Below are 26,595 nucleotides of genomic sequence, written 5' to 3' on the forward strand. Positions count from 1 at the left end.
TTTTTTGTATTTTTAGTAGAGACGGGGTTTCACTGTGTTAGCCAGGATGGTCTCGATCTCCTGACCTCGTGATCTGCCCGCCTCGGCCTCCCAAAGTTGCTGGGATTACAGGCGTGAGCCACCGCGCCCGGCCTACATCATGTTTTAATTTAAATAGTTTCTCTGCTTTTAGTGGAGTGAAACCTGGAACAAATAACCAGATATTTTAAATACCGTATCCTAATTGTAGACCCACTTTTTCCTGATCTTGGTATTTCTGGAATCCTGCAAAATGCTTGTCATGTAGTAGCTGCTCCAAATACTTGTTGAATGAATGTGTGAATGCTCAAATCCCTCTGTGCCAGTGTGAACAGAAGAGAAGAGAGAAAAGAGAATTAACTCAGTTTTATTCTATTCTAGAGTCAGAAGCAGCAGCTTGCTGCAGAAGTATTAACTGCAGATCATTCAACTTTTTTTTTTGAGATGGAGTCTCACTCTGTCGCCCAGGCTGGAGTGCAGTGACACAATCTTCGCTCACAGCAACCTCCACCTCCCAGGTTCAAGTAATTCTCCTGCCTCAGCCTCCTGAGTAGCTGGGATTATAGCACCATGCCTGGCTAATTTTTGTATTTTTAGTAGAGATGGGGTTTCGCCACGTTGGTCAGGCTGGTCTCGAACTCCTGACCTCATGATCCGCCCACCTTGGCCTCCCAAAGTGTTGGGATTACAGGTGTGAGCCACCACGTCTGGCCTGGCTATTTTATTCTTGTTGCCCAGGTTGGAGTGCAGTGGTGTTATCTTGGCTCTTGGCTTAATGCAGCCTCTGCCTCCCAGGTGGAGAATGGCTCCCACCTCAGACTCCAGAGTAGCTGGGACTACAGATGTGTACCACCACACTTGGCTAATTTTTTTTTGTATTTTTTATAGAGGTGGGGTTTCTCCATATTGCCCAGTATGGTCTCAAACTTCTGAGCTGAAGTGATCCTCCCGCCTCGTCCTCCCAAAGTTCTGGGATTATAGTTGTGTTCTGTAATTTAATTGAGGTGGTGGCTACACAAATCTACACGTAATAAAATGGAATAGAACAATCAAACACAAACATGTGTTATATCAATGCCCATTTCCTGGTTTTGATGTTGTGCTATATTTAAATAAGATATAACCACTGGGGAAACATGGGTGAATAGTACAGAAGACCTCTTTTAGTTCTTTTCTTCTTTTTTGAGACAGTGTCTCTCTCTGATGCCCAGGCTGCAGTGGCACAATCATGGCCATGCCGTGCATGGCTCTCTGTGGCCTCAACCTCCTGGGCTCAAAACAATCCTCTTGCCTCAGCCTCCTGAGGAGCTAGTACTTTTGTATTCCATGTCAAAAAAAAAAAAAAAATTGAATGTTCTAGAGTTAATACTTCTGCAGCAAGCTACTGCTTCTGCCCAGGGGTCTCAAACTCCTGAGCTCAGTCAATCCACCCACCTTGGCCTCCCAAAGTGTGAGCATTACAGGTGTGAGCCGCCGTGCTCGGCCGGCCTTTGTCTTTTTTTAAGAGATGGGGTCTCTGTTGCCCAGGCTGGAGTGCAGTAGTGCCTTCATAGCTCATTGCAGCCTTGAACTCTTGGACTCAAGTGATCCTCCCTCCTCAGCTTCCTGAGTAGCTGGGATGATAGTTGTGAGACCATTTGCCTGGCTTCTCCCAGGCTTTGAAGCTGCATTTGTCCTGAGAGTATTTCTAAGATTGTGGATAACTTAAGCTATACAGACAGTCCCCGACTTATGATGATTCAACTTTATGAATTTTTGACTGTAAAATGGTGCAAAAGTGATACACATTCAATAGAAACCGTACTTTGAGTACCCATGCAACTATTCCATTTTTCAATTTCAATACTGTATTCAATTAATTACTCTAGATATTGAACACTTTGTTATAAAACAGATTTTTGTGTTAGATGATTTGGGGCAACTGTAGGCTAACGTAAGTGTTCTAAGCACGTTTGAAGTAATCTAGGCTAAGCTATGATGTTCACTAGGCACAGGTATATTATATGCATTTTTTACTTATACAATTTTCAACTTATAATGGGTTTATCAGGACATAACCTCATTGTAAGTTGAAGAGCATCTGTATAATATTTTGCTTTTAAATTTTTATTTTGAAATAATTATAGATCAAGGTGAGATTGCAACAATAGCACAGGGAGGTCCTCTGTACTGTTCATACTGTTCACCCATGTTTCCCCAATGGTTACATCTTATTTAAATATAGCACAACATCAAAACCAGGAAATGGGCATTGGTATAATATGTGTGTTTGTGTTTGATTGTTCTATTCCATTTTGTCATGTGTAGATTTGTGTAGTTGCCACCTCAAATTAAATTACAGAATATTCCCTGTTGTGGGCAATAGCACTGTCACCACAAAGTTCTCTCTGTTGCTATTCTTTTATACTCACACCCACCTGCTGTCCATCAGCTTCTCTAACAGACAGCCACGAATCTGTTCTCTATCTATACAATTTTCTTTGTTACTAAATGGAATCACACAGTATGTGGCCTTTAAAGATTGGCCTTTTTTCACATAGTGTCATGCCCTCTGGAGCCATCCAAGTTGTTGCTGTGTCAGCAGTTCGTTGCTTTCCATTTCTGAGTATTCAGTGGCGTGCATGTACCACTGTTTGTTTAGCCATCGTCTATTAAATGGAATTTTGGTTGTTTCCAGTTTTTGAAAATTACAAATAAAGTTTCTATGAACACTTATGTACAGGTTTTTGTACATAAGTTCTCCTGCTGTGGGTTAGATGTCCAGATGTGCAATTGCTGAGTTGTACAGAAAGCGTATGTTTTATTTTTGAAGAAACTGACAAACTGTTTTCCAGAGTGGCTGTACCATTTTACATTTTCTTGGTTTTTTTGTTTGTTTGTTTTTATTTTTGTTTTTTTGAGATGGAGTCTCGCTCTGTCATCCAGGCCGGAGTATAGTGGCACAATCTCAGCTTACCACAACCTCTGCCTCCCGGGTTCAAGCAATTCTCCTGCCTCAGCCTCCTGAGTAGCTGGGATTGCAGGCGCCTGCCACCAAGCCTGGCTAATTTTTATATTTTTAGTAGAGACGGGGTTTTGCCATGTTGGTCAGGCTGGTCTCGAACTGCTGACCTCAAGGGATCCACCCGCCTCAGCCTTCCAAAGTGCTGGGATTACAGGCATGAGCCACTGTACCCAGGCATTTTATATTTTCACCAGCAGTGTATAAGAGATCCAATTTCTCCACATTCTTGCCAGCATTTGATATTCTATAAAATTGTTTTGGTAATGGCTTTATTGAGCTATAATTCATATCATATGGTTTGCCCATTTAAATCAAGTGTACAAATCAGTGGTTTTTAGTATATTCACAGACTTGTGCAACCATCACCACAATCAGTTTAGAACATTTTCATCATTTCCCCAGAAAACCTTGCACCCTTCAGCTCCAAACTCCCAATTCTCCGTCCCCTCAGCCTTAGGCAGTTGCCAATCTTTCTATCTGTTTCTATAGATTTGCTTATTCTGGTCATTTCATATAAATGCAGTAATAAAATACTTGGTCCTTTGTGATTGCCTTTTTTCACTAAGCATAATGTTTTTAAGATTCATTTATGTTGTAGGACATATCAATACAGTTGATCACTGAGCAACATGGGCGTTGGGGCACCAATCTGTGCAGTGGAAAATCCACCTATAACTTCTGACTCACCAAAAACTTAACCACTGATGGCCCACTGTTCACTGGAAGCCTTACTGATAATATAAACAGTTGAATAACACATATTTTATATGTTATATGTATTCTATACTATATTCTTAAAGTAAACTAGAGAAAAGAAAATGTTATTTAAAAAATCATGGAGAAGAGAAAATATGTTTACTATTCACTGAGTGGAAGTGCATCATCATAATGGTTTTCATCCTTGTGGGCTTTGTGTTGAGTAGGCTGAGGAGGAGGAGGGGTGGGCCTTGCTGTCTCAGGGTTGGCAGAGGCAGGAGAAATTCTGTGTGTAACTGGATCCATGCGGTCAAACCCATGCTGTTCAAGGGTCAGTTGTACTTCATTTCTTTTATTGCTCAATAATATAGATTTTTTCCTTTAAACAATTATTAGTTTATTTTTCATGCTATTTTAAATGGACATATAATAGTTGGGGAATATACGTGATATTTTGATACCTGTATACAATGTGTAATGATCAAATAAGGGTATGATGTTTTTAAAGAAATAACAATGTGGTTTTTTCCATTACACAAGCTATAATCTAAGGGATAACACATGCTGCTACAGAGAGGTTTTGCCAGGCCTGCTAGGAGGTCTAGATTACAGTTAACGTAAGTGCAAATTAATGCTATTTTAAGTCTTTAGTAGTTCTCTGTAAAGTATTTGTCATGATTTTATTTATTTAGCAACAGCTTTGAGTTGTGGCACCTGAATAGCTTTTCTGAAATTCTATGGGGATCTTTCTAGAGAAGCTGCACAGGTAGTGAATGTTGCAGTTCAGGCCAGGGACAAATCAGCAGATCACGGGGTGTGTTCAGGAGCTAGAATAGAGCTGTGCATCAGACAGATCTGTTCCAGGATCTTTCTGGGCTTTTGCCCTCTGTACATCCCTACCCTCCCCAAACACCCATTTATGTACTCTCCAATCCATGGGACAATGCTTTTGGACTAAGACAGAAACTTCAACAACTACTAATACAGCCACAGGAACCTTTTATGTAGCAAATAGTGTTAATCATTGGCCTGGTGAGGCACAGAGGAGAATACAAGATAAATAGGTGCTCATCTTGCCTCCAAGAGCTTAGTGTCTAGCCGGGAAAGTGAGCACCGTGAATACAAGGTTACACAGGATCTGTGCCATTTTAAATATTATGAAGTATTTTAACCATTCAGAAAATAACAAAGCACAAAACAACAAATACCCATGTACTTACCTCCTAGCTTTAACATTTTTGCCATGTTTCCTTTGTACTTTTTTTTAAACAAATAAAGCATCTCAGCTACTCAGCAATAAAAAGGAACTACAACTATTGATACCCACAATATACGTGAATCTCCAGGAAATTATGCTGATTGAATAAAGCCAATCCTAAAAGATTACATATTGTGTGATTCCATTTACATGCATTTCTGGAAAGGACACAATTATAGAAATGGAGAACAGATTTGTGGTTGCCAAGGGTGAGGATGGGATGGGGACTGGAGCGAATTAGGTGAAAAGCAACATGAGGGACGTTGTGTAACAATTGTGTATCTTACTGTATCCACAGTTTTTTGTTTTTTGTTTTTTTGAGACAGGGTCTCGCTCTGTCACTCAAGCTAGAGGGCAGTGGGGCAATCTTGGCTCACTGCAACTTCCACCTCCTGGGCTCAAGCAATCCTCCTACCTCAGCCTCCTGAGTAGCTGGGACCACAGGCATGTACCACCATGCCTGCCTAATGAAAAAAATTTTTTTGTTGTTGTTAGACGAAGTCTCACTATGTTGCCCAGACTGGTCTTGAACTCCTGGGCTCAAATAAGCCTCTCGCCTTGGCCTCCCAAAGTTCTGGGATTACAGACATGAGCCACTGTGCCCAGGCATATTTGGTACTGGTAAAACATTATACAGGTCTCTATTTTTTGTCCTAGTGTCTTTCCTCTTTCCCCATTTCTGTTTTGGCCTGTGTCTGACTTGTTGGTTATTTGATACTCTTGGGGTCTACTCCTGCTCTTGTTGTTTCTGCTGGTTCTCAGTCACAGGGGCATTCTTACAATTTTTTATTGTAAACTCATCTTCAGGACATGGTTAGCTGTGGCCTAGGTTAAAGACGTGTCCTTCTGGAAACATTTTATTTTGTTATGGCCACTCAGAATCCAGGATTTCTTTTTGTATAAATTTCTTAGCTTTGGGCCACCTGGAGCACATGTATACCATTGATTTGGACTTAAACCCAGTGAAGGCAGGTGTGTTGTTATGAATTTATGTTATGGAGACTTTTTCTCCTCACCCAGAATCCAATTCCTCACCCAGAACTGGGATGAACTGTCTTTGTCATCTTCTGTGTGGATGGCTGCATGTTGTTGTTTTTTTTTTTCTGATCCACCATTTCACAGAAGTCCTTGTGGTAGGGGGTCTCAGTTCTGTGACGGAGATTGTCTCCTGTTCCTACCTGGCACTAATGCCCAAGTCTCTGGTTCACTGAGTTTCAAATGGTGTCTTCCCTACCCACCCCTCTACTTTGGGCCACAGCTGCATCAGGTCAGCTGCTCCCCATCCTGGTTTTCAACTCCCTGTTTGAGGGCCCTAGTGATTTATTTTCCTCTCTTACATGATCTGTCATGCAGTTAAAAAGTTTATTTAAAAGTTTATTATAGCTGATCTAGCATTCCTAAGTGTTTTGTGGTAGGAAAGTTTTTCAGATCATCTTGTCCATGGTATTGCCCTTAACACTTTATTATTATTATTATTATTATTATTTTGAGATGGAATCTTGCTCTGTCACCCAGGCTGGAGTGCAGTGGTGCAATCTCGGCTCACTGCAACCTCCACCTCCTGGGTTCAAGCGATTCTCTTGCCTCAGCCTCCCAAGTAGCTGGAATTACAGGTGTGCACCACCACACCTGGCTAATTTTTGTATTTTGAGTAGAGATGCATTTTTACCATGTTGGCCAGGCTGGTCTCGAACTCCCAACCTCAGGTGATTTGCCCACGTTGGCCTCCCAAAGTGCTGGGATTACAGGCATGAGCCATTGCACCTTGGCCCTTGATACTTTAAAAGTTAGAGATAAAGGACTGTAGGAGTTTCAGAGAAGAAAAGTGCAGCTGGTGGGAGTGAGAAATGAGGGGAGGATCAAGAGTGGCTTTAGAGAAGTAAATATTGGGGAATAGGAACACAGGAGGGAGCATGGCAGGTACAAAAGCAGGAAATGCCAATGCAAGTATGGAGAAGAGCGCTCAACTGTCTTTCCACTGCAGTACCACCTGTGAAGAGGAAATATAGTTAGAGCCTGGAGTGCAGTCTGTGAAGGGGAAATGAGGTTGGAATCAGACCACTGAGCAGCAGGAAGCTACTAAAGTCTTACAGCAGGGCACACCATGTTCACATGCGTTGTTTCAGGGAGTTTAACCTGAAAGCGTGTCCAGAAAGAATGGGTGTGGTGGTGGCAGGAGAGGAGTGTGGATTAGGAAGGATGACTCTGGGGGCTGTAGAAATAGCCCAGGCGATGGGTAGTAAGGCCTGAATGGGGTAGCTGGTAGGATGGGGTGTAGCGGGACCACTGGGAGAGGGTGAAAGAGATTCAGCTGCACCAGATAAAGAAATCTAGGTCAAGAGCTGAATTGGAAATAGAAGAAAAGCCAGGCAAGCACATTGTCTGAGTCCTGGGAAATGAATTTAAAATGTCAAGAATTATCTATTTTGAAACTTTTTTTTTGAAACAGAGTTTTGCCTTGTTGCCCAGGCTAGAGTGCAGTGGTGTGATCTCGGCTCACTGCAACCTCTGCCTCCCAGGTTCAAGTGATTCTCCTGCCTCAGCGTATCTGAGTAGCTGGGACTACAGGCACGCCTGCCACCACACCTGGCTAATTTTTATATTTTTAATAGGGACGGACTTTCACCATGTTGGCCAGGCTGGTCTTGAACTCCTGACCTCAGGTGATCTGCCCACCTTGGCCTCCCAAAGTGCTGGGATGACGGGCGTGAGCCACCGCCTAAAATGTCAAGAATTATCAGAGCTGTTACCTACCTTTCAATATTGTGCAGGTACTGCCTACAAATGCTAATAAACAGTTCATCTGGACTCTGTTTGCAGCTTAAGATGTTTTTAGGCCTCTTGATGAGAAATTGTCATTGAATTAGAGACAGCATGTCCCAATAGTTCTTCCCGAAAGTGAGTGGGGATGGTTTTGCTTTTCCCAGAACCTGCTGACATGGCCAAGCATGGAGCCGACGAGCCGTCCTGCAGGTCAGGGAGTCTGGATGGGGAAGGTAGGACCTCCGAGGACAGATCGCTGCTTCATCAGAGGTTGGCTGTCCAGGAGCTCATCGACACTGAGGTCTCCTACTTGCACATGCTCCAGCTCTGTGCCTCTGACATCAGGAGCCGCCTCCAGCAGGTACTTGGGTAGGGTCACGTACAACCTGTCTTTATGGGGGCAAATGTGGGTCCCAGCTTCTGAGATTTCCCATCCATTCCTGGGGCAAGCTTGATAGAAAGGAAGCATGGTGGATGTGAAGTCTGACAGACCTGGATGTAAGCCCCAGTGCTTCCATTTATTGGCCGTGCAACCTTCAGCAAGGTCTTGCATGGCTTAGAATCTTAGTGTATTCCTTGGCTAACTGGGGAGCGGAATAATCACCTGGAGAACTGTGGGAGCTAATGAACAAGCCCTTTTCAAGTTTGGAATAGATTGCTTAAACTGACCTATATTCTTCTTCTTCTTCTTTTTTTTTTTCCTGCTTGCCCTTCAAGGGTCTCTTTATTCGATCTGCAAAGTCACTGTCAGCAACTTGGCCTGGCCCTCTATGGCTTCCAACAAGGAAATGCTTAAAAGTCAGGAAATGCATTTAGTGCCTTTCCTAGTACCAAAAATTGACTACAGCCTCTTTGGGCACCCTGAGATAAATCAATAGCATTTGCTTTTTCTTTACTTCTCTAACAGAATTCTGGAAGACAATAGATCTCTCATTTATATTTATATTATTTATATTTATATATACACATTCATATATAAAGAGATCCTTCAACCAAGAAGAGGCAAAGAATCCAGCGTACCTCTGAGGTACCTCTTGGCCTGGTGCAGGAAGGCCAGGAGGCACCAACAATCTTGGGAATCACCTCGAGATGGGCAGTGCTGAGCTGGTGCGGCATGGATGGGGGGTCTGCAACAGCCCTCTCCCTCTAAGGAAGGTGGAGCTGTGATAAACCAGGGGAGCCCTCACTCAAGCTTTCCACCCATCCTGAAATGTGAACTGTACCTGATGGAGCTTTGAAGCTAAAACCCAAAGTGTAGATACAAAAGGATTCCCTACTAGGCCTCTAGGGGACTGACTCCTACCCACAGCCCCCAGGTCCCCTGAAGGCAGGTGTCATGGACACAGAGGTCTGCTCAGCCACAGGAGAGGGGCTGGGCTCTATCCCCTCCTCAGGTCTCCAACCACAGCCCCTGCAGGCCCTCAGGCAGGGGAACCCAAAAGGCCAGAACAAGACTCGGGCTTGGATCACCCAGGAAAGTCCAAGGCAAACTTTTTTTTTTTTTTTTTAAGAGACAGGGTCTTACTACATTGCCCAGACTGGTCTCAAACTCCCAGGCTCAAGTGATCTTCCCATCTCACCCTCCCAAGTCAGCCTCCTGATTAGCTAGGATTACAAGCTCGTGCCACCACACCCAGTCATGACCTACATTCTAACTGTCTCATTTGCAGGGTGGTGACATGGAGAAATTATCACTGTGAGAGTTACTATTATAGTGCTGATTTTTTACATTTTCTTTTTCTGGTTTCAGAAATAATGCAGGCTCTTGCTTGCTACATTTCAAGCATCCCCTCGCATTTGAGGTCCATAAGGGCAAAGATTTTGTTTAGTTGAGTATATCCCAGTCTTGACACATAAATACTGGACTTAAAAATAGTCTTTCTTCATTGAATGAAATACCAAAGTAGATAATGTAGAAAGTGAAGTGCTTCTTTTATTTTACCCTCCAGAAATTAGGATTTTTCTCTGTAGACGTTAAACAAGCAAATACAGTCATGTGTCACTTAACACCAGGGATATGTTTTGAGAAATGCATAGTTAGGCAATTTCATCGTGTGTGAACACCATAGAATGCACTTATACAAACCTAGATGGGATAGCCTGCTACACACATAGACTGGACGGTGTGGCCTATTGTTCCTAGGCTATAAATCTGTTCAGCATGTCACTGTCCTGAATACTACAGGCAACTGCAAGACAATAGTATTTATGTGTCTAAACACAGAAAAGGTACAGTAAAAATATATTATAATTCTATGAGATCACCCTAGTATATACAATCCATCTTTGATTAAAATGTTATTATGCAGTGCATGACTGTGTATATTGTTATTTATTTTAACAAAAACAAGAGCAGACTCTAGATATTGTTCTGCAGTTAGCTTTCCCACTTGAGTGTGTGTCCAGCACATCCTTCACTGCTTGTGCATTTGTATAGATGTCCTGCATCTTTTTAAACAGCGGTATAGCGTGGTTAATAGGGTCCAGAGAATGCATCTTGAGGTGATGGTGGTAGGTGCCAAGTATGTCAGAGCTGGAAAGAAGTCTAACTTCTCACCCTTCGATGACAGATGGGGAAACTGAGAGAAGACAGCTGGCAGCAGACCTAGGCGAAAACCCCGGTTCAGCTTTCCTTCCACACTGAGTACTCCATCTGTTCCTCTCTTCTTGTAAAGTAATGAAAATACTCAATTTTTAACGTTTCAAAATCCTTGCAGAATTTCACTGGGGCAGCCAGTCTTCTCAAGAGTGATGGGAATGGTGTGAGTGTTCTGTCCTAATCTCGAAAGTCTGCAAATACACTCTGTGGAACTCTTAACCACCTCCCATGGCTTCTTTGTTCCTTCCAGTTGCCACAGGGAGATCTGGATGTCCTGTTCTCAAACATTGATGATATCATCAAGGTGAACAGCAGATTCCTTCATGATCTACAGGAGACAGCCTCCAAGAAAGAGGAACAAGTGCAGCTAGTTGGTAAGCAAAAAACCTAAGGAGCTGTCAGCCTTAGATTCTTGTGCAGTTGTTCTCAGCGAGTGGTCACTGCTTAACTGTCTCCAGAGTTCCAGGGAAATGTAGCTCAATGGCAGTCTGTTTTGGGGATCTCCAAAACACAACCTATCAGAGCCAGCAGGGCCCTCAAATAACAACTAGTCCAGTCCCATTACTTTACAGAGACTGAGCCCCAGAGACTGAGAGGAACATCCTCACAGTCACAGAATTGTTAGTGATGCAGCTAAATGTTTAGTCTGTGTCTCTTTCACATTCATTCATCCAACTGTTATTTACTGAGCATCTGCAGTGTGCAGGCAAAGCATCAACAAGAGAGTCTGAGCTTCTATTCTCATGGAGTTGACAAGTTAGTGACAGAGACAGAAGATAAACAGACAAACAACAGAATTGTAGGTAATAATTTGTAATTTGAAGGCGATAAATAGTTGTGGTAACTTCTGGGTGTGAGGGAAGGCCTCTGGAGGAGGGAACATATGAACTGAGATCTGAGTGTCAGGAAGGAGCTAGCCTTGAGAATATCTGAAGGGAGAGTAGAGAGCATAGTTGTGCAAAGGCCCTAAGGCAAGGATCAGTCCATAACGTTTAAAGGACAGACGGAAGATTGATGTGGCTCCAGGGAAATTAGTGAGGGGAGACTGTCAGGGGATAAGATAGAAGAGGCGCACAAGGACCAGATCATGCACAGTGTTATAGATCATGGCAAGGAGTTTGGAGTTTATTCTAACTGTGATGGGGAGCCATTGGACAGTTTTGAGTGGGGAAGTAACATGGTTTGATTTATGTTTTTCTTTTCCTTTTTTTTTTGAAACGGAGTCTTGCTCTGTCGCCCAGGCTGGAGTGCAGTGGCGCAATCTTGGCTCACTGCAACCTCTGCCTCCTGGGTTCAAGTGATTCTCCTGCCTCAGCCTCCTGAGTAGCTGGGACTACAGGTGCCCGCCACCATGCCTGGCTACTTTTTGTATTGTTAGTAGAGACAGGGTTTCACCATATTGGTCAGGCTGGTCTTGAACTCCTGACCTCTTGATCTGCCTGCCTTGGCCTCCCAAAGTGCTGGGATTACGGGCGTGAGCCACCACACCCGGCTGATTTATGTTTTTCAAAGATCTCTTTGGCTGTTGTGGACAATGGATTATGAGGGGGTGGTGAGAGTGGAAGCAAGTGAGATCAGTTGTGGCCCAGATGAGAAATGAGTATAGTCTCCTTTGGTTTAATTTTTTTTTTTTTTGAGATGGGATCTCACTCTATTGCCCAGGCTAGAGTGCAATGGAGCAATCATGACTCACTTACAGCCTCCACCTTCCAGCCTCAAGGATCCTCCTGCCTCAGCCTCCTGAGGAGGATAGTCTTCTTATTCTGAAATGATTAGGATGACCACAGCAGAAAGAAAGGAGGAGTGGGCGCAAACCTCATACCTGTCTCCTTCTGTCTCATCCCATCTGCTGCCAGGATTCCCATGGTGAGGGGTTTCCTAGTGGAGTCAGGAGATATAGGGGAATGGGTGGGTGCCAGATTCACTACAGTGGCAGAAAGGAGGAGGAGATGAAGGTACCCAGTGCTGTGACCACCCAAGTGCCCCTGGCTTTTATACCACCAATCTTCTAACCTTTCCCGAACATGAATGATGAGGATGGGGATTAAAAACAACAAACATGCAAAAAAAGCTTTGTGGGGTTTTTTTGTTTCTTGTTTTTTGTTTTTTTTGAGATGGAGTCTCACTCTGTCACCCAGGCTGGAGTGCAGTGGCATGATCTCAGCTCACTGCAACCTCTGCCTCCCAGGTTCAAGCGATTCTCCTGCCTCAGCCTCCTGAGTAGTTGGGATTACAGGTGCGCACCACCACACCTGGTTAATTTTTGTATTTTTAGTAGAGATGGGGTTTCACCATGTTGTCCAGACTAGTCTCGAGCTCCTGACCTCAGGTGATCTGCCCGCCTTGACCTCCCAAAGTGCTGGGATTACAGGCATGAGCCACCGTGCCTGGCCTAAATACACAAACAAATCTTAAAAACCTACTTTCGAAGTGTTTACAAAATGCTAAGCACTGTTCTTATGTACATATATTAATTCACTTCATCTCAAAATAACCCTGAAATGTAGATACCATTATGTCATTTTACAGTTGAGGAATCTTTGGCACAGAGAGAGGCAATAACCTGCTTAGTCACGCAGCTAGGGGCAGAGCCAGAATTTGAATGCAGGTAGTTGGCCCTGAGAGTCAGAGCTCTCAACTGCTACACTGAATTGCTTCTGCATGGTAGAAGGTGAGACTAAAGCCTGTGTATTGTGTGTTTATCATTCCTTTGAAAATATAGTTCTTTACTAAAATAGCAATGTGAGTGAGTTACTACTCCCTATAAATGATAAAGGAATGCAAAATTAAAGAACAAGATTTTTAAAAGTATCTGTAGGCTGGGCATGGTAACTCATACCTATAATCCCAGCACTTTGGGAAGCTAAGGCGGGCGAATCACCTAGGTCAAGAGTTCGAGACCACCCTGGCCAACATGGTGAAACCCCATCTCTATCAAAAATACAAAAATTAGCCAGGTGTGGTAGCACACACTGGTAATCCCAGCTACGTGAGAGGCTGAGGCACAAGAATTGCTTGAACCCGGGAGGCGGAGGTTGCAGGGAACTGAGATCCTGCCAGTGTACTCTAGCCTGGGTGACAGAGTGAGACTCTGTCTCAAAAATAAAAAAAATTTAAAAGTACCTATAGATGTTCTTACAGGTATTTTCTCTTTTATCATTTGATCATTATTTCTGTTAATAATGAACACTTATTTGAATGGAAATTGATATAGCCCCAGGCTGAAAACATTCTAAGGTCTAAGGACTTTGAGCTCAGGCTCTTCTATAGCTACATGTTTGAGATTTGGTGAGGTTCCTTGTAAAGGTCTTCATTTCTCAGTCTGCCTTCTTGCTGGACCCACAGAGCCAAAAGGCTACTTGTCTCCTGATCACACCTGGTGACATGTCCATGAGCTGTCCTCACTGCTTCACTGTAGGGTTTCCAGTTAAAATATGGGACATGCTTATGCTAAAAAATTATTCATTGTTTATCTAAAATTCAAATTTAACAGAGCATCCTGTATTCCTCTCTCCCCTGCAAATTTGGCAGTCCTGTTCCCTGGCCTTCACAGAGTCTGCAGAAAATACCCTTCTCATCCCTTGTCTCTTGTGGTTGCCAAAAAGAGGCCCAGATAACCCACATGGCTTTTCTTCTCCTCAGTGCAACTATGTGCCAGGTCAGGCCGCTCTGGCTCCTGCCTACTGTCTCTCTATTCCGCCTCTAGCCCCTAGGCCTTGCTATGCAAGGAGAGCCCTTTCCCCAGTAGGGCAGCAACAGCATTTTTTTTGTTTGAGACAGAGTCTCTCTCTGTCGCCCAGGCTAAAGTACAGTGGTGTGATCTTGGCTCGTTGCAACCTCTGCCTTCCGGGTTCAAGCGATTCTCATGTCTCAGCCTACCAGGTAGCTGGGATTACAGGCGTGTGCCACCACGCACAGCTAATTTTTGTATTTTCAGTAGAGACTGGGTTTCGCCATGTTGGTCAGCCTGGTTGCAAACTCTTGGCCTAGCAACAGCATTTTGAAAGATTTTTGGGAGGCTGGGCGTGGTGGTTCACACCTACAATCCCAGCACTTTGGGAGACTGAGGCAGATAAATCACCTGAGGTCAGGAGTTCGAGACCAGCCTGGCCAACACAGTGAAACCCCATCTCTACTAAAAATACAAAAATTAGTTGGGCATGTTGGTGGGCACCTGTAATCCCAGCTACTTGGGAGGCTGTGGCAGGAGAATTGCTTGAATCCAGGAGGTGGAGGTTGCAGTGAGCCGAGATTGTGCCACTGCACTCCAGCCTGGGCAACAGAGCAAGACTGCATCTCAAAAAAAAAAAAAAGAGAGAGAGAAATATAATGTTAGCTACAAATATTTAAAATTTTCAAGTAGCTACATTAAGAAAATTAAAGAAACAACTGAAATTAATTTTAATGATATCTTTTATTTAACTCAATAGATCCAAAATAATATTTCAACATGTAATCAGTATAAACATTCATCATTCATTACTTTTGTTTTAATGAAGTCTTTGAAATCCAGTATCTTTTACACTGACAGCACATCGCATTTGGGGTTCACCATATTTCAAGTGCCCAATAGCCACGTGTGGCTGGTGACTACTATATTTGAGCACTGTAGGTCTAGTGGTTATAGCAGAAGCTTTGGAATCTGACTAACAAGGTCCTGCCACCCACAAGCTCTTTCCTTTCTGATTCCCAGTTACTGCCACCTTAAAATGAGCTTGAAAACAGTATCCATCTCTGTGTCAACAATGATGCCAAGTACTTAACCTGAAGCTCTTTGAGTTCTCATAACATCATTACTTGTTGATTATTATTAATAACCTCCATTTTACCAAAGACATCTCTGAGGCTCAGAGAGGCTAAGTAACTTTCCCAAGGTCACACAGTTTGACCAGGCAGTTAGTATTTGAACCCAGCTCTTCTAGAGCCCTAGGTCTTGACCATGCTGCTTCCCTTTCTCTCCTTTCCAACTAATCCCAGCTAGAGATAAAGTGCCCCCTTTGACGCTAGGAATAAATTGTTTGCTAATCTGTGACTGGAGAAGGACAAGCAGAGAGGAAACAAGCCTTTCCTTTGGTGTAATTGGCATTCTTGCCTCTTTGGACCACTCTGTTCTCTGGGAGTTCACTTTCCTCCGTCCTTTAGTTACTGAAACACCCTTGCCCCTGGCCACACCGGTATGACAATTTCCTTGGCATGTCTGTCTCATTCCCGAGGACACACCCATGTTGAGGAGAGTGTGGGAACTTGGGCCACACCCAAGCTATCGCCTAGCAGGGCCGTCTCTGCAGTTGGCTGATCTCTCTCTCACACAGCTTCTTCCTGGCTGCAGTTTCAGGTGGTCATGTTCTGTCCGGCTCTAGCGGCTTCTCCTGGGAGTTCTTGCTAGGCATCAGCTGAACCGACACTGGGAAAGGGTAGGCCCAGGGACGGCGATCTCCCCATGGGAATCTTTGCTGAGAACTTGCACCTCTGGCCGCCAACTGATGTGTCCCAACACAGACCTTGTCTAGGTCACAGGTCTAGCCCATGGCTTTGGCAGGCAGTAGGGTCAGCTGGGCTTCCTGTGGTCCCTGGTTCCCCACCTGCCTTCTTGTGGTTAATATATTTTTCTTCACCCTCACTACTTCCTCTCAAGTCCGTCCACCTTCTCTAGGTCACTAATCTCATCAGTTTCTGTTTTGAAAATATGGAATGCTTCGCAAATTTGCATGTCATTTTTGCAGAGGCGCCATGCTAATCTCTATATTGTTCCAATTTTAGTGTATATGATGCTGAAATTGAGCACCAGCGTGATCCTTTTAAGCAGAAATCAGATCCTGTCACCGCTGCTCAAAACCCTCCAGTTGCTTCCTGCTACCATTAGAATGAAACCTGAATCCCTTACTGCACTTCACTTACTTTGAGACCCTGCATGATCTGGCTTCTGTTGCCTGCTTATTTCCTCTACTTTATTTTTATTTTTTAAAATTAATTAATTTATTTTTTTAGACAGTCTTGCTCTGTCACCCAGGCTGGAGTGCAGTGGCACAATCTCAGCTCACTGCAGCCTCCACCTCCAGAGTTCAAGTGGTTCTCCTGCCTCAGCCTCCTGAGTAGCTGGGATTACAGGTGCCTGCCACCACGCCTGGCTAACTTTTGTGTTGTTTTAGTAGAGATGGGGTTTTGCTATGTTGGCCAGGCTGGTCTCAAACTCCTGGCCTCGAGTGATCCACCCGCCTTGGCCTCCCAGAATGCTGGGATTTCAGGCGTGAGCCACAGCACCCAACCTATTTTATTTTTTGACACTATCCACCTGGAGATTAATTTCCTCTACTTTATGCCCTTGTTCGCCCACTCCAGCCACACTTGCCTTGTTGCTATAGCGCTTGTGGCCAGCACTTTCCTGCCTCAGGGCCTCTGCAGGTGTCCTTCCCTAATACTGGGTGCTGCTCTTCCCTTGCTTGTTCCCAGGGCTGGTTACCTCTGCCTCTCTGGCAGACATTTACATCTTGTGAGAGGCCTTCCCCAAGTACATCCCCCACCATTTTCTAACTCTTTATTTGGCTTCGTTTTAATTCATGGCACTTATCATATGTATATAATAAATATATTACATACAGTTTCTGGTGGTCATGTTCTGTCCGGCTCTAGGGGCTTCTCCTGGGAGTTCTTGCTAGGCATCAGCTGAACCGACACTGGGAAAGGGTAGGCCCAGGGACATACGAGGATGGGGATTAAAAATAACAAATACGCAAACAATTTTGTTTTGTTTTGTTTTGAGATGGAATCTTGCTCTGTTGTGCAGGCTGGAGTGCAGTGGCGCAATCTCGGCTTATTGCAACCTCTGCTTCCCAGGTTCAAGCAGTTCTCCCTCAGCCTCCCAAGAGTAGCTGGGACTACAGGAACACACCATCATACCTGGCTAATTTTTGTATTTTCAGTAGAGACAGGGTTTTACCATGTGGGCCAGGCTGGTCTGGAACTCCTGACCTCATGATCCACCCGTCTTGACCTCCCAAAGTGCTGGAATTATAGGCGTGACCCACCACACCCGGCCATAAGTACTGTTTCTATTTGCATTCCATACATGAGAAAATAGAGAGCCAGAGGAGTGAAACACTTGCCTCAGGTTACACAACTGGGAAGGGGTTGCTGGAGATCTGGCCCTAGTTCCCTCGAATCCAAGCCCACACCGTAACCAGTTGTGTTATGCTGCAGCATGTCTTTGTAAATTGGGGATTTATCGTTGTGCTTGTCACACGTTTTGTCTTTAATTGTAAAGATAAAATGAGCGGCTGGGCGTGGTGGCTCACACCTGTAATCCCAGCACTTTGGCAGGCCAAGGGAAGTGGATCACCTGAGGTCAGGAATTCAAGACCAGCCTGGTCAACATGGTAAAACCCCGTCTCCACTAAAAATACAAAACTTAGCCGGGCATGGTAACATACGCCTGTAACCCCAGCTACTCAGGAGGCTGAGGCAGGAGAATCGCTTGAACCCAGGAGGCAGAGGTTGCTGTGAGTCAAGATTGCGCCACTGCACTCCAACCTGGGGAAAAAGAGCGAGACTCTGTCTCAAAAAAAAAAAAAAAAAAAAGAGCTCATGGTTATGAGTGTGCTTTCTGTACTATAAAGCACTGTCCAAATGTGAGCATTATTAATATTCCTGGTATGACTACAGCTACCATTTAGTAAGTGCTCACAGGGTCCCAGCCTAAGATGTATATCATTCTGTCACTCAGTCCTCAGAACAACCTTGTGAAAAGATGAAAAAAACCAGAAAGTCAGGAAGATGAGGTCATTTACCCATGGTAACATGCTGATAAACCCAGCAATCTCACTGGAGAGCTGGAGGGGTTTACTTACTGCCTCCATGTTCCAAGCTAGGGGACACACAGACATGCCCTTGATGATTCCTTGTTGCGTCTTCACCCTCAGGTAACTTATTTCTGGAATTCCAAGAGGAGTTGGAGCAAGTCTATAAGGTCTACTGTGCCAGCTACGACCAGGCCTTGCTACTGGTGGACACGTACAGGAAGGAGCCGGAGCTGCAGCGGCACATCCAGGGCATCATCGAGGCGGTGGTGTGAGTAGAACAGTCAGTGAGCACTCGTTCCTGCCCCACTGACCCAGGTCAGGGGTAGCTACGGTCTCACCCCTTTTTCATGCCATTCATGCTGCTTCAGGAGTGTTGCTCTGTCAGCGCCTGTGTTAGTCAGGATAGGGCAGGCTGTGCTGCAGGGACAAACAGCTCCCACATCTCAGTGGTTTCAAACAACAAAGGTTTATGTCTTCCTTTTGCTCCATTGAAGGCTGACTTGGGGTTCTGCTCTTTGTCATCCTCACCCCAGGACCCACACTCACAGCAGCCACTGTCTGGAATGTTGCCAGTAACTGTGGCTTAAGACAAAAGAGCTCTGGAGAGTCTAACGCTGGCAATTGAATGCTCTGGCCCAGAAATAATATTAATCACTTCTTGTAATTCATGGGCCAGGACTCATCATAGCTTCATTCAACAACCAGGAGGCAGGGCATGCCATCCTACCACATGTCCAGAGTTGGAGAAGCGGAAACATTTGGGAACAGTGCTCATGACTAGCACAGGAAAGGGCAGTGAGATGAGGGTCCCATGTGTTCCCATAGTGATGAGAAGCAGGTGTGTGTCACCTGAGGATCCCTCTCTACCAGTGACTGAAGTCCTACCACATGGAAAAGGGACAGAATCACCAGTCCCTGGTGGACTCATAACCTAGAATTAACACCAGTGGGTAGAAGCCCCAGGTAGAAACATGTAGAGAGTGTGTCTTCAAATTTAAATTTTCGAATGGGTAACATGATTACATGATTCAAAAACTTTAAAACATCAAAATTTTTACAGTAAAAAATATCTGGCTGGGCGCAGTGGCTCACGCCTAAAGTCTCCTTTTCAAGAACCCATGTCCTAGTCCCTCTCTGCTTCCAAAAAAACTGTACTTATTTCCCCCTTTTATTCATCCTTCATGGGTCTTACAAACAGACTTCTGCAAAGGTCACTAAATATATTTCTATAGTTTACAGACATAAAGGGAAGCAGGTGCCAGAGATGAGACAAAAGGGAGAAGTGGAGGCTGCGCAAACTAGAGGCAACAGACCCCGTGTAGCGTGCAGCTGCAGCACAGCTTAGCTGATTGTTGCTCTATCAAGTGGCTTTTGCTAGATAACAAACCACCCCCAAAATGTAGTGGCTTAAAATAAACATTGATTTAGCTCACACTTCTGCATATTAGCAATTTAGGTGTACTCAGTAAATGATTCTCCTGGAATCATTAGCACCCTCAAATATCTGCAGTCACCTGCAGGTCAGCTTTGCTGATCCTGGCTGGGTTTTTTCATGTATCTGGGAGCTGCCTCACCTGTGGTTCCATGGTCTCTCAGCTTCCCGTAGGCTAGCTTATTCACATCGTGGTCTAAGGTTCTAAGGGCAGTGGGGAGGGCTTGGCATCTAGAGGTCTTAGCTGGGAACTGGCACATCATCATTCAAATGAAGTCCTAAGGCCAGCCCATACTTAAGGGGTGGAGAAATAAACTCCATTTCTTGGTAGCAGGAGCTTCAAAGTGACAAAGGCTTGTAGAGATTAGGAGAGGAATAATTGCAGTGATTTTTTTGCAAACCATCTGCCTCAGCTGCCATGTAGAAATGAGGGTCTATTGTGGCCAGAGCCTCTGATTTTTTGAGAGACGCCAGAAACTGAGATGTAACATCTCTCAAGAGTTCAGCGCTGGCATCTAGCTCAGACATTTAATAAACATGGTGTGCGGGAGCCCTGGTTGCTCAGAAGCTGCTGTTTACTACATCCTCTGCGCTTTGGTCTTTTCTAGCCAGGCCAGCTGGGTTTTGCTCATGGGCTCTGGAGCCAGGTTACATGGTGGTGGATGTGGCTTGGCCCCTGGACATGAGAGAGCCATTTTATGTCTCAAGACCTAGTTTCCTTATGTGTAGGGTGGGAGGAATAACAGCCCTGCATGGGGCATTGATTCATTGCACATGAGTGACACTCAATGAATCCTACATATTATAGTTATCTCGGCTAGGCAGGGATTCTATTTTCTCTGAGACCACACTGTAGTTCTCAATTTTATCAGTGCCATGCTCCCTTGTTATAACAAATATTACATAAATTTACTATCCTGAGACATATCCTGAAATATATGTATAAATAAATCTCTCCTACCTATATATGTAACTGAAAAAAATCAATATAATGACTTCAATATAAAGGAGAAATAAAAGGAAAATCATTCCAATAAAATACTATATAGTTCAGTGTGCATATCCTTGGACACCACTACTAAAAGATATAAGGAAGCCATCAGATGCTTGCAGCTACTTATAATTAATAAGTCTGGATTTAAAGAAAGAGATATCGGAAGCTGTTCTGTACAAAAGTACAAAAAAAGAAAGAGCACAGAATGACAGTGACAATAAACCTGACTTCCTTGTTTATGATAAGAGAAAGAATGAAATAACATCGTTGAAATGGGATTTATAAAAGGTAGTGTCATAGTAATTCCCAGTATTATGATATATGACTGGATAGAGTCCAAGAGTGATAAACATTTTTAGGTTTTTAGAAGTGTGGCACATTTCGGGGCCTTTGTGCAGTCTCTGAATGTTCAAGGGGACATGTGAGACATGGAACAATTCTCTGTAGTTCAGGACTGTCGTTGCAAGACATCCAGTGTACCTGGTCCCTGCCTGTTAAATGCCAGGCATTACTTTCCAGAGCCTGGCCAATAAGAATCGCCACGCCAGCCGTAACTAGTTCTTTCTCAGTCTGCTAGGATAGATGGCACCAGGTTATTAGATTCCTTGGGATTTCAAAATGCATGCTGACCCCACCCTTTATTTGGGTGGGATATTCATTCTGTCTTTTAAGGCAACTCTTCCCATCTAAGAGCCAAGGGAATAAAAAACTCGCCTTGGCAGTGGGCAGGAAGCTCTGCCCTAGGTAGGACTGTCCTAATGGTAGAGCCGTCAGGGTGGAAAAGGCAGCCTTGCAGAGATGGACCTGTCCAGCGCAAAGCACTGCAGTTCCAGAATGATGGCTGAGGCAGCAGAGTTTGGAGAAGGCAAATAATCTTCTTTGCTTTCCTTTATCAGCTAGGTGTGTTCGTTTTAAATATAAAAGCAACATATGCTTATTGAACAAAAGGAAAGTTCCAACAACACACAAGTATATAAAGTAAAAACGTAAAAGTCCATTCCCCTAGTAATGTTTTCCATCCAGATTTTCTACTGTATATTTATAGAGAGAGAGAGAGAGAGATGAACAGATAGATAGATGATTGGATAGATAGATGTAATTTTTTTTTTTTTTTTGAGACAGAGTTTTGCTCTGTCTCCCAGGCTGGAGTGCAGTGGTGCAATCTAAGCTCACTGCAACCTCTGTCTCCCGGGTTCAAGCGGTTCTCCTGCCTCAGCCTCCCAAGTAGCTGGGACTATAGGAGTGCACCACCACGCCCGGCTAATTTTTGTATTTTTAGTGGAGACAGGGTTCCACCATGTCAGCCAGGATTGTCTCGATTTCTTGACCTCGTGATCTGCCATTCTTGACCTCCCAAAGTGCTGGGATTACAGGCGTGAGCCACAGCTCCTGTCTGACAGATAGAATTTTTATGAGGCTTCTTCTATACATGCTGTTCTAGAACTTACATTTATGTTTAACCGTAGTAATGAATATCTTTTCAGGATAGCATGGATATTTCTACAGTGTTCTTTTCTTTCTTTCTTTTTTTTTTTTTTTTTTGAGACGGTCTCACTCTGTCACCCAGGCTGGAGTACAGTGTTGTTATCTCAGCTCACTGCAGCCTTGATCCTCCTACCTCAGTCTCCTGAATAGTTTGGACTACAGGTGTGTGCCACCACACCTAACTCATTTTTGTAGAGACGGAGTTTCACTATGTTGCCCAGGCTGGTCTCAAACTCTTGGACTCAAGCAATCTGCCCACCTTGGCTTCCCAAAGTGCTAGGATTATAGGCATGAGCCACTGTGCCCAGCACAGTGTTTTTTTAATGGCTGCAGAGTTTCTTTCCTGGATTGATCTTAAACTATGGCTTATTTGGCCATTCCTCTATTGAAGGATATTTGGGTTGTTTCCAATTATTTACTAACTCAAATAGAGTCGCTGAACAACTTGTACCTTTATCTTTGCTCACTTGAGTTTGGATTTCTGTGGGTATATTTCTAGGATGGGATTGATGGAAGAAAGGGTTTGTGGGCCGGGCGTGGTGGCTCAAGCCTGTAATCCCAGCACTTTGGGAGGCCGAGACGGGTGGATCACGAGGTCAGAAGATCGAGACCATCCTGGCTAACACGGTGAAACCCCGCCCCAACGAAAAAAAAAAAAACTAGCCGGGCGAGGTGGTGGGCGCCTGTAGTCCCAGCTACTCAGGAGGCTGAGGCAGGAGAATGGCGTGAACCCGGGAGGCGGAGCTTGCAGTGAGCTGAGATCCCACCACTGCACTCCAGCCTGGGTGACAGAGCGAGACTCCATCTCAAAAAAAAAAGAAAGAAAGAAAGAAAGGGTTTGTACCCTTTACAAATTGCCGAACTCCTCTGCCTCTCCAAGATCTTGCCAGTTGATACTCCCACCGAGAGAATGTACGAAGGCCTGTTTTTCCACCCTCACCCAGCTCTGTGTATCAGCTTTCAATTTCTGTTGCCTATCTGAAAAGCTGCATAAAAAAGTATTGTCCAAATTACCTTAGAAAGTCTGTAAATGTGAGCGGATGCTCTCATTCTTTGGTAATCCCTTCGTGGTTATGAGGAAAATACACGATCATCTCTTTCAGGACGCTTGCACTCTAATTTGTGAGTTGACAGTTGTCCCTGGGAGACAGTTGGCTCTTTCCCATGGAAAGGAAGCCCAGAGGATGGAGTTTTGCAAATACCTGGCAGTGGTTTCCACCCTCCCTGCCCACAGTCAGCCAAGCCCCTGGACACCCTTGGTGAGAGCAGATGGCCAGCGTAGGCGTCTCCTGATGGGTAATCCTGCCCCCTGCAGCTTCTGAGGGGCTCCCACCTGCTCTGCCTGTTCTTAGCTTCATGGCTGATCTTTCCTGGACATTTGGTCTGGAGATTTTCCTAAGGAGGGAGAGCCAGAGGCACAAGTATCATCAGGGAGGGCCCAGAGAAAGGTCCTGAGCAGCATTGGTTGAGTCTTCAAGGACTCAAGGTACACTTAGATGGCTGAGATTTGAAACCTTTGTGACTTTCTCCAAGCTGGGCCTAGGGGCTACTGGTCATGATCAAAAAAAGACTGTGGAGCCCCTTCCCAGATGCCATTCACTTGGGGACTCTGGATGAAATTTCAGACATCCTTAAGAAGGAGACTATAACTAGTCATCCATGCATCAATGGTGTATCTGGAAGGGACCTTGGCACCATTAGTTCCAGAGTTTTGTTTTGTTTTCACTTTTTTTTTTTTTTTCAAGATGAGGTCTTGCTTTGTTGCCCAGGCTGGAGTACAGTAGCATGATCACAGGTCAGTGTATTCTCATACTCCTGGGCTTAGGCAATCCTCCTGTGTTAACCTCCTGAGTAGCCACCATGCCTGGTGAATTTCTTTTTCTTTTTTTTTTTGAGACAGAGGTCATGGTATGTTGCCCAGGCTGGTCTTGAACTCCTGGCCTCAAGCAATCATTTTTTTTAACTTTTTTTCATAAAAAGTTTCAAACTATAGAAAATAGTATAATGTAATAGATACATACCCACCACCTAAAATTAATAAGTGTTAACAACTGTTAACATTTTGCTGTTTGCTTTATCTATTTTTATGCCAATTTGAAGGAAATTGTAGATATTATGACTTTTTACCCCTAAATACTTTAAATACATCTCTAAAAATTAAGTTCCTGTGATTTTTAAGAACTTTTTTTTTGGCCGGGTACAGTGGCTCACGCCTGTAATCCCAGCACTGTGGGAGTCCAAGGTGGGCAAATCATGAGGTCAAGAGATCGAGACCATCCTGGCCAACATGGTGAAACCCTGTCTCTCCTAAAAATACAAAAAAATTAACTTGACGTGGTGGTGGGCACCTGTAATCCCAGCTACTCGGAAGGCTGAGGCAGGAGAACCACTTGAACCTGGGAGGCGGAGGTTGCAGTGAACTGAGATCACACCACTACATTCCAGCCTGGTGACAGAGTGAGACTCCATCTCAAAAAACAAAACAAAAACAAACAAACAAAAACAAGAACATTTCTTTAAGGCAGCAGACGATTCTATTAAATAAGATATCATGTGGATACCCAACACAGTTGAGTTGCGCTCGGGACATATCTGAGCAGAGATGTCAAGGATCCAGTTGTATGTGTCAGTCTGGAGCTCTGGAACAGAAGTTGGAGGTGGAGATCTGGGCTTGGGATGTGTTTAAAGCCATAGGACCAAATGAGGTCACTAAGAAAAAGTGGAGAGAGGGAGGAGAAGACACCCAGGACACTCCGGCATTGGAGAGACCAGCAAAGGAGGCTGAGAGAGCTGCCTGCAGAGTATGAGGAGAAGCAGGACAGAGGGTGTCTCTGGGGCCAGAAGAAGAAAGTGTTTCAAGAGCAAGGGTGTCAGTCGTGTCTGCTGTGGAGAGGCCGAGCAAGCTGAGGGCAGAGAGCTTGAACGCTCGATTTGGGACAGATGGGAAACCAAGGCCCAGAACTGTCACTGCCTGCCTAACATCTAGAACTCACAAGTTACAGGTGAGGAACTGGAGGACCACAGAGGGAGGGTGACTTGCCTGAGATCACACAGTGAGCTAAATGGTAGGTGAGGACTAGAGCCCAGGCCCCCTGGTCCTCCAAAGGGTGGGCTTTACCTGCCTAATACCAGCCTTCTCCTTCAGGCCGCAAGCTGGATCTTCAGGCCTCAGTTTCTTGCTGGTAATTCCTCTGCAGAGGATCACCAGGTACCCATTGCTGCTGCAGAAAATCCTGGAGAACACAGTCCCTGATGCCAGTGCCTACCCTGTCCTTCAGAGGGCTGTCTCTGCCCTCCAGGACGTGAACACCAATATCAATGAGTACAAGATGCGCAAGGAAGTGGGTAAGGACTTGGGCATTTAAGAGGACACATTAGTGGGAATGCTTCCAGTTACAGAAAATTTATCTAAAATCAGCTTCACCCGTAAAGAGAATGTAGTGGCTTACATAACTATAAATCCAGAGGTAAGGCAAGCCTTAGGTAGGGTTCGATCAGGGTGCTGGCTCCATTTCCCTGTAACTCCCTTGTCTCTGCTCTTTACTCTGTATCAGCTTCATCTTCAGGCTGGCTTGCCTCATAATAGTAAGTTGTGGCTGTTCCAAGACTCACAGCTGCACACCATACTTACCAGGGTAAGGCAGGATTTTTTTCCCCCTTAGCCACAAAAATTAAATCAAAGCTTCTCTTTGATAGGACCAACCTGGGTCATGTACTTACCCTGAACTAATCATCATAGTTAGGGCGTTGTGAACTGATTGACTTAGGCCTAGGATATGTGCCCTTCTTTGAATCAATCACTGTTGCCAGGGGGTTGGAATTATATAGATTGGCTTGTGTCAGTCAGCAACCCACCCCTTGAGCTAAAGTGAGATCAATCTCATCCAAACCACATGACTGCCACACTGTGGAGGAGAAACCAATACTGGGGAGGTAAAGAGCTGTGCATATATCTGGGGAGAGGGGAACCCCTGCCCCTCAGGTTATTAAAACAGAAAGGTTTGGAAAATGAAGCAGTGTCCCAAGTGAAGAGAAACTCAATTACGTGACTGAGACAATATACAAATGGCAATTCAGCTAATGTTTACTAAGGGCTGGCTGTGCCGTGCTTTTTCCTTCAACATCACATTTGGTTTTTGAGAGCATACATCACTTGCTTCCTATCACCGAACTGGTAAGGGACAGAACCAGGTTTCACACTCAGGCCTGGAGTCTTCACCACCATGCTACACTATATTTAGCAGCTTTGGATTTCCTCCCCACCTGCTTCTCCATCCTACGACAGATCAGTAGGAAGCACTGAGTCAGGACCGGGAAGCGTGGCTCCCAGATGGCCTGGCTCAAAGTGGCTGAGGGACCCCAGGCAAATCTCTTCTCCCTGGGTTCTTCTTTAGAAAGTTCATTCAGACCCTCTGTCTTAGGTGACTCTCCCAGCAATCCTGCAAGGTGGCTGGTCCCATTTTACAGATGAGGAAACTGAGGCCCCAAGGAGTGGTGACTTTCCAAAGTCAAGCAGGCAGGAAGCTCTACAGCTAGGTCTCACACCTCGG

General features: G+C 44.6%; 1 protein-coding gene across 1 annotated transcript in view; it reads left to right on the forward strand.

The window, feature by feature from the left end:
- Positions 1 to 26,595, forward strand: part of ARHGEF37 (Rho guanine nucleotide exchange factor (GEF) 37) — a 50,049-nt gene that overhangs the window by 8,826 nt on the left and 14,628 nt on the right. The window contains exons 2-5 of the mRNA XM_011931535.1: positions 7,904 to 8,100; positions 10,589 to 10,712; positions 18,255 to 18,402; positions 25,191 to 25,390. Coding sequence (XP_011786925.1) covers positions 7,915 to 8,100; positions 10,589 to 10,712; positions 18,255 to 18,402; positions 25,191 to 25,390 — 658 coding nt within the window. The 5' untranslated portion in view covers positions 7,904 to 7,914. The remainder of the gene's footprint in view (positions 1 to 7,903; positions 8,101 to 10,588; positions 10,713 to 18,254; positions 18,403 to 25,190; positions 25,391 to 26,595) is intronic.

Source organism: Colobus angolensis, unplaced genomic scaffold (assembly GCF_000951035.1).
Source record: "Colobus angolensis palliatus isolate OR3802 unplaced genomic scaffold, Cang.pa_1.0 Scaffold90, whole genome shotgun sequence".
NCBI lineage: Eukaryota > Metazoa > Chordata > Mammalia > Primates > Cercopithecidae > Colobus > Colobus angolensis.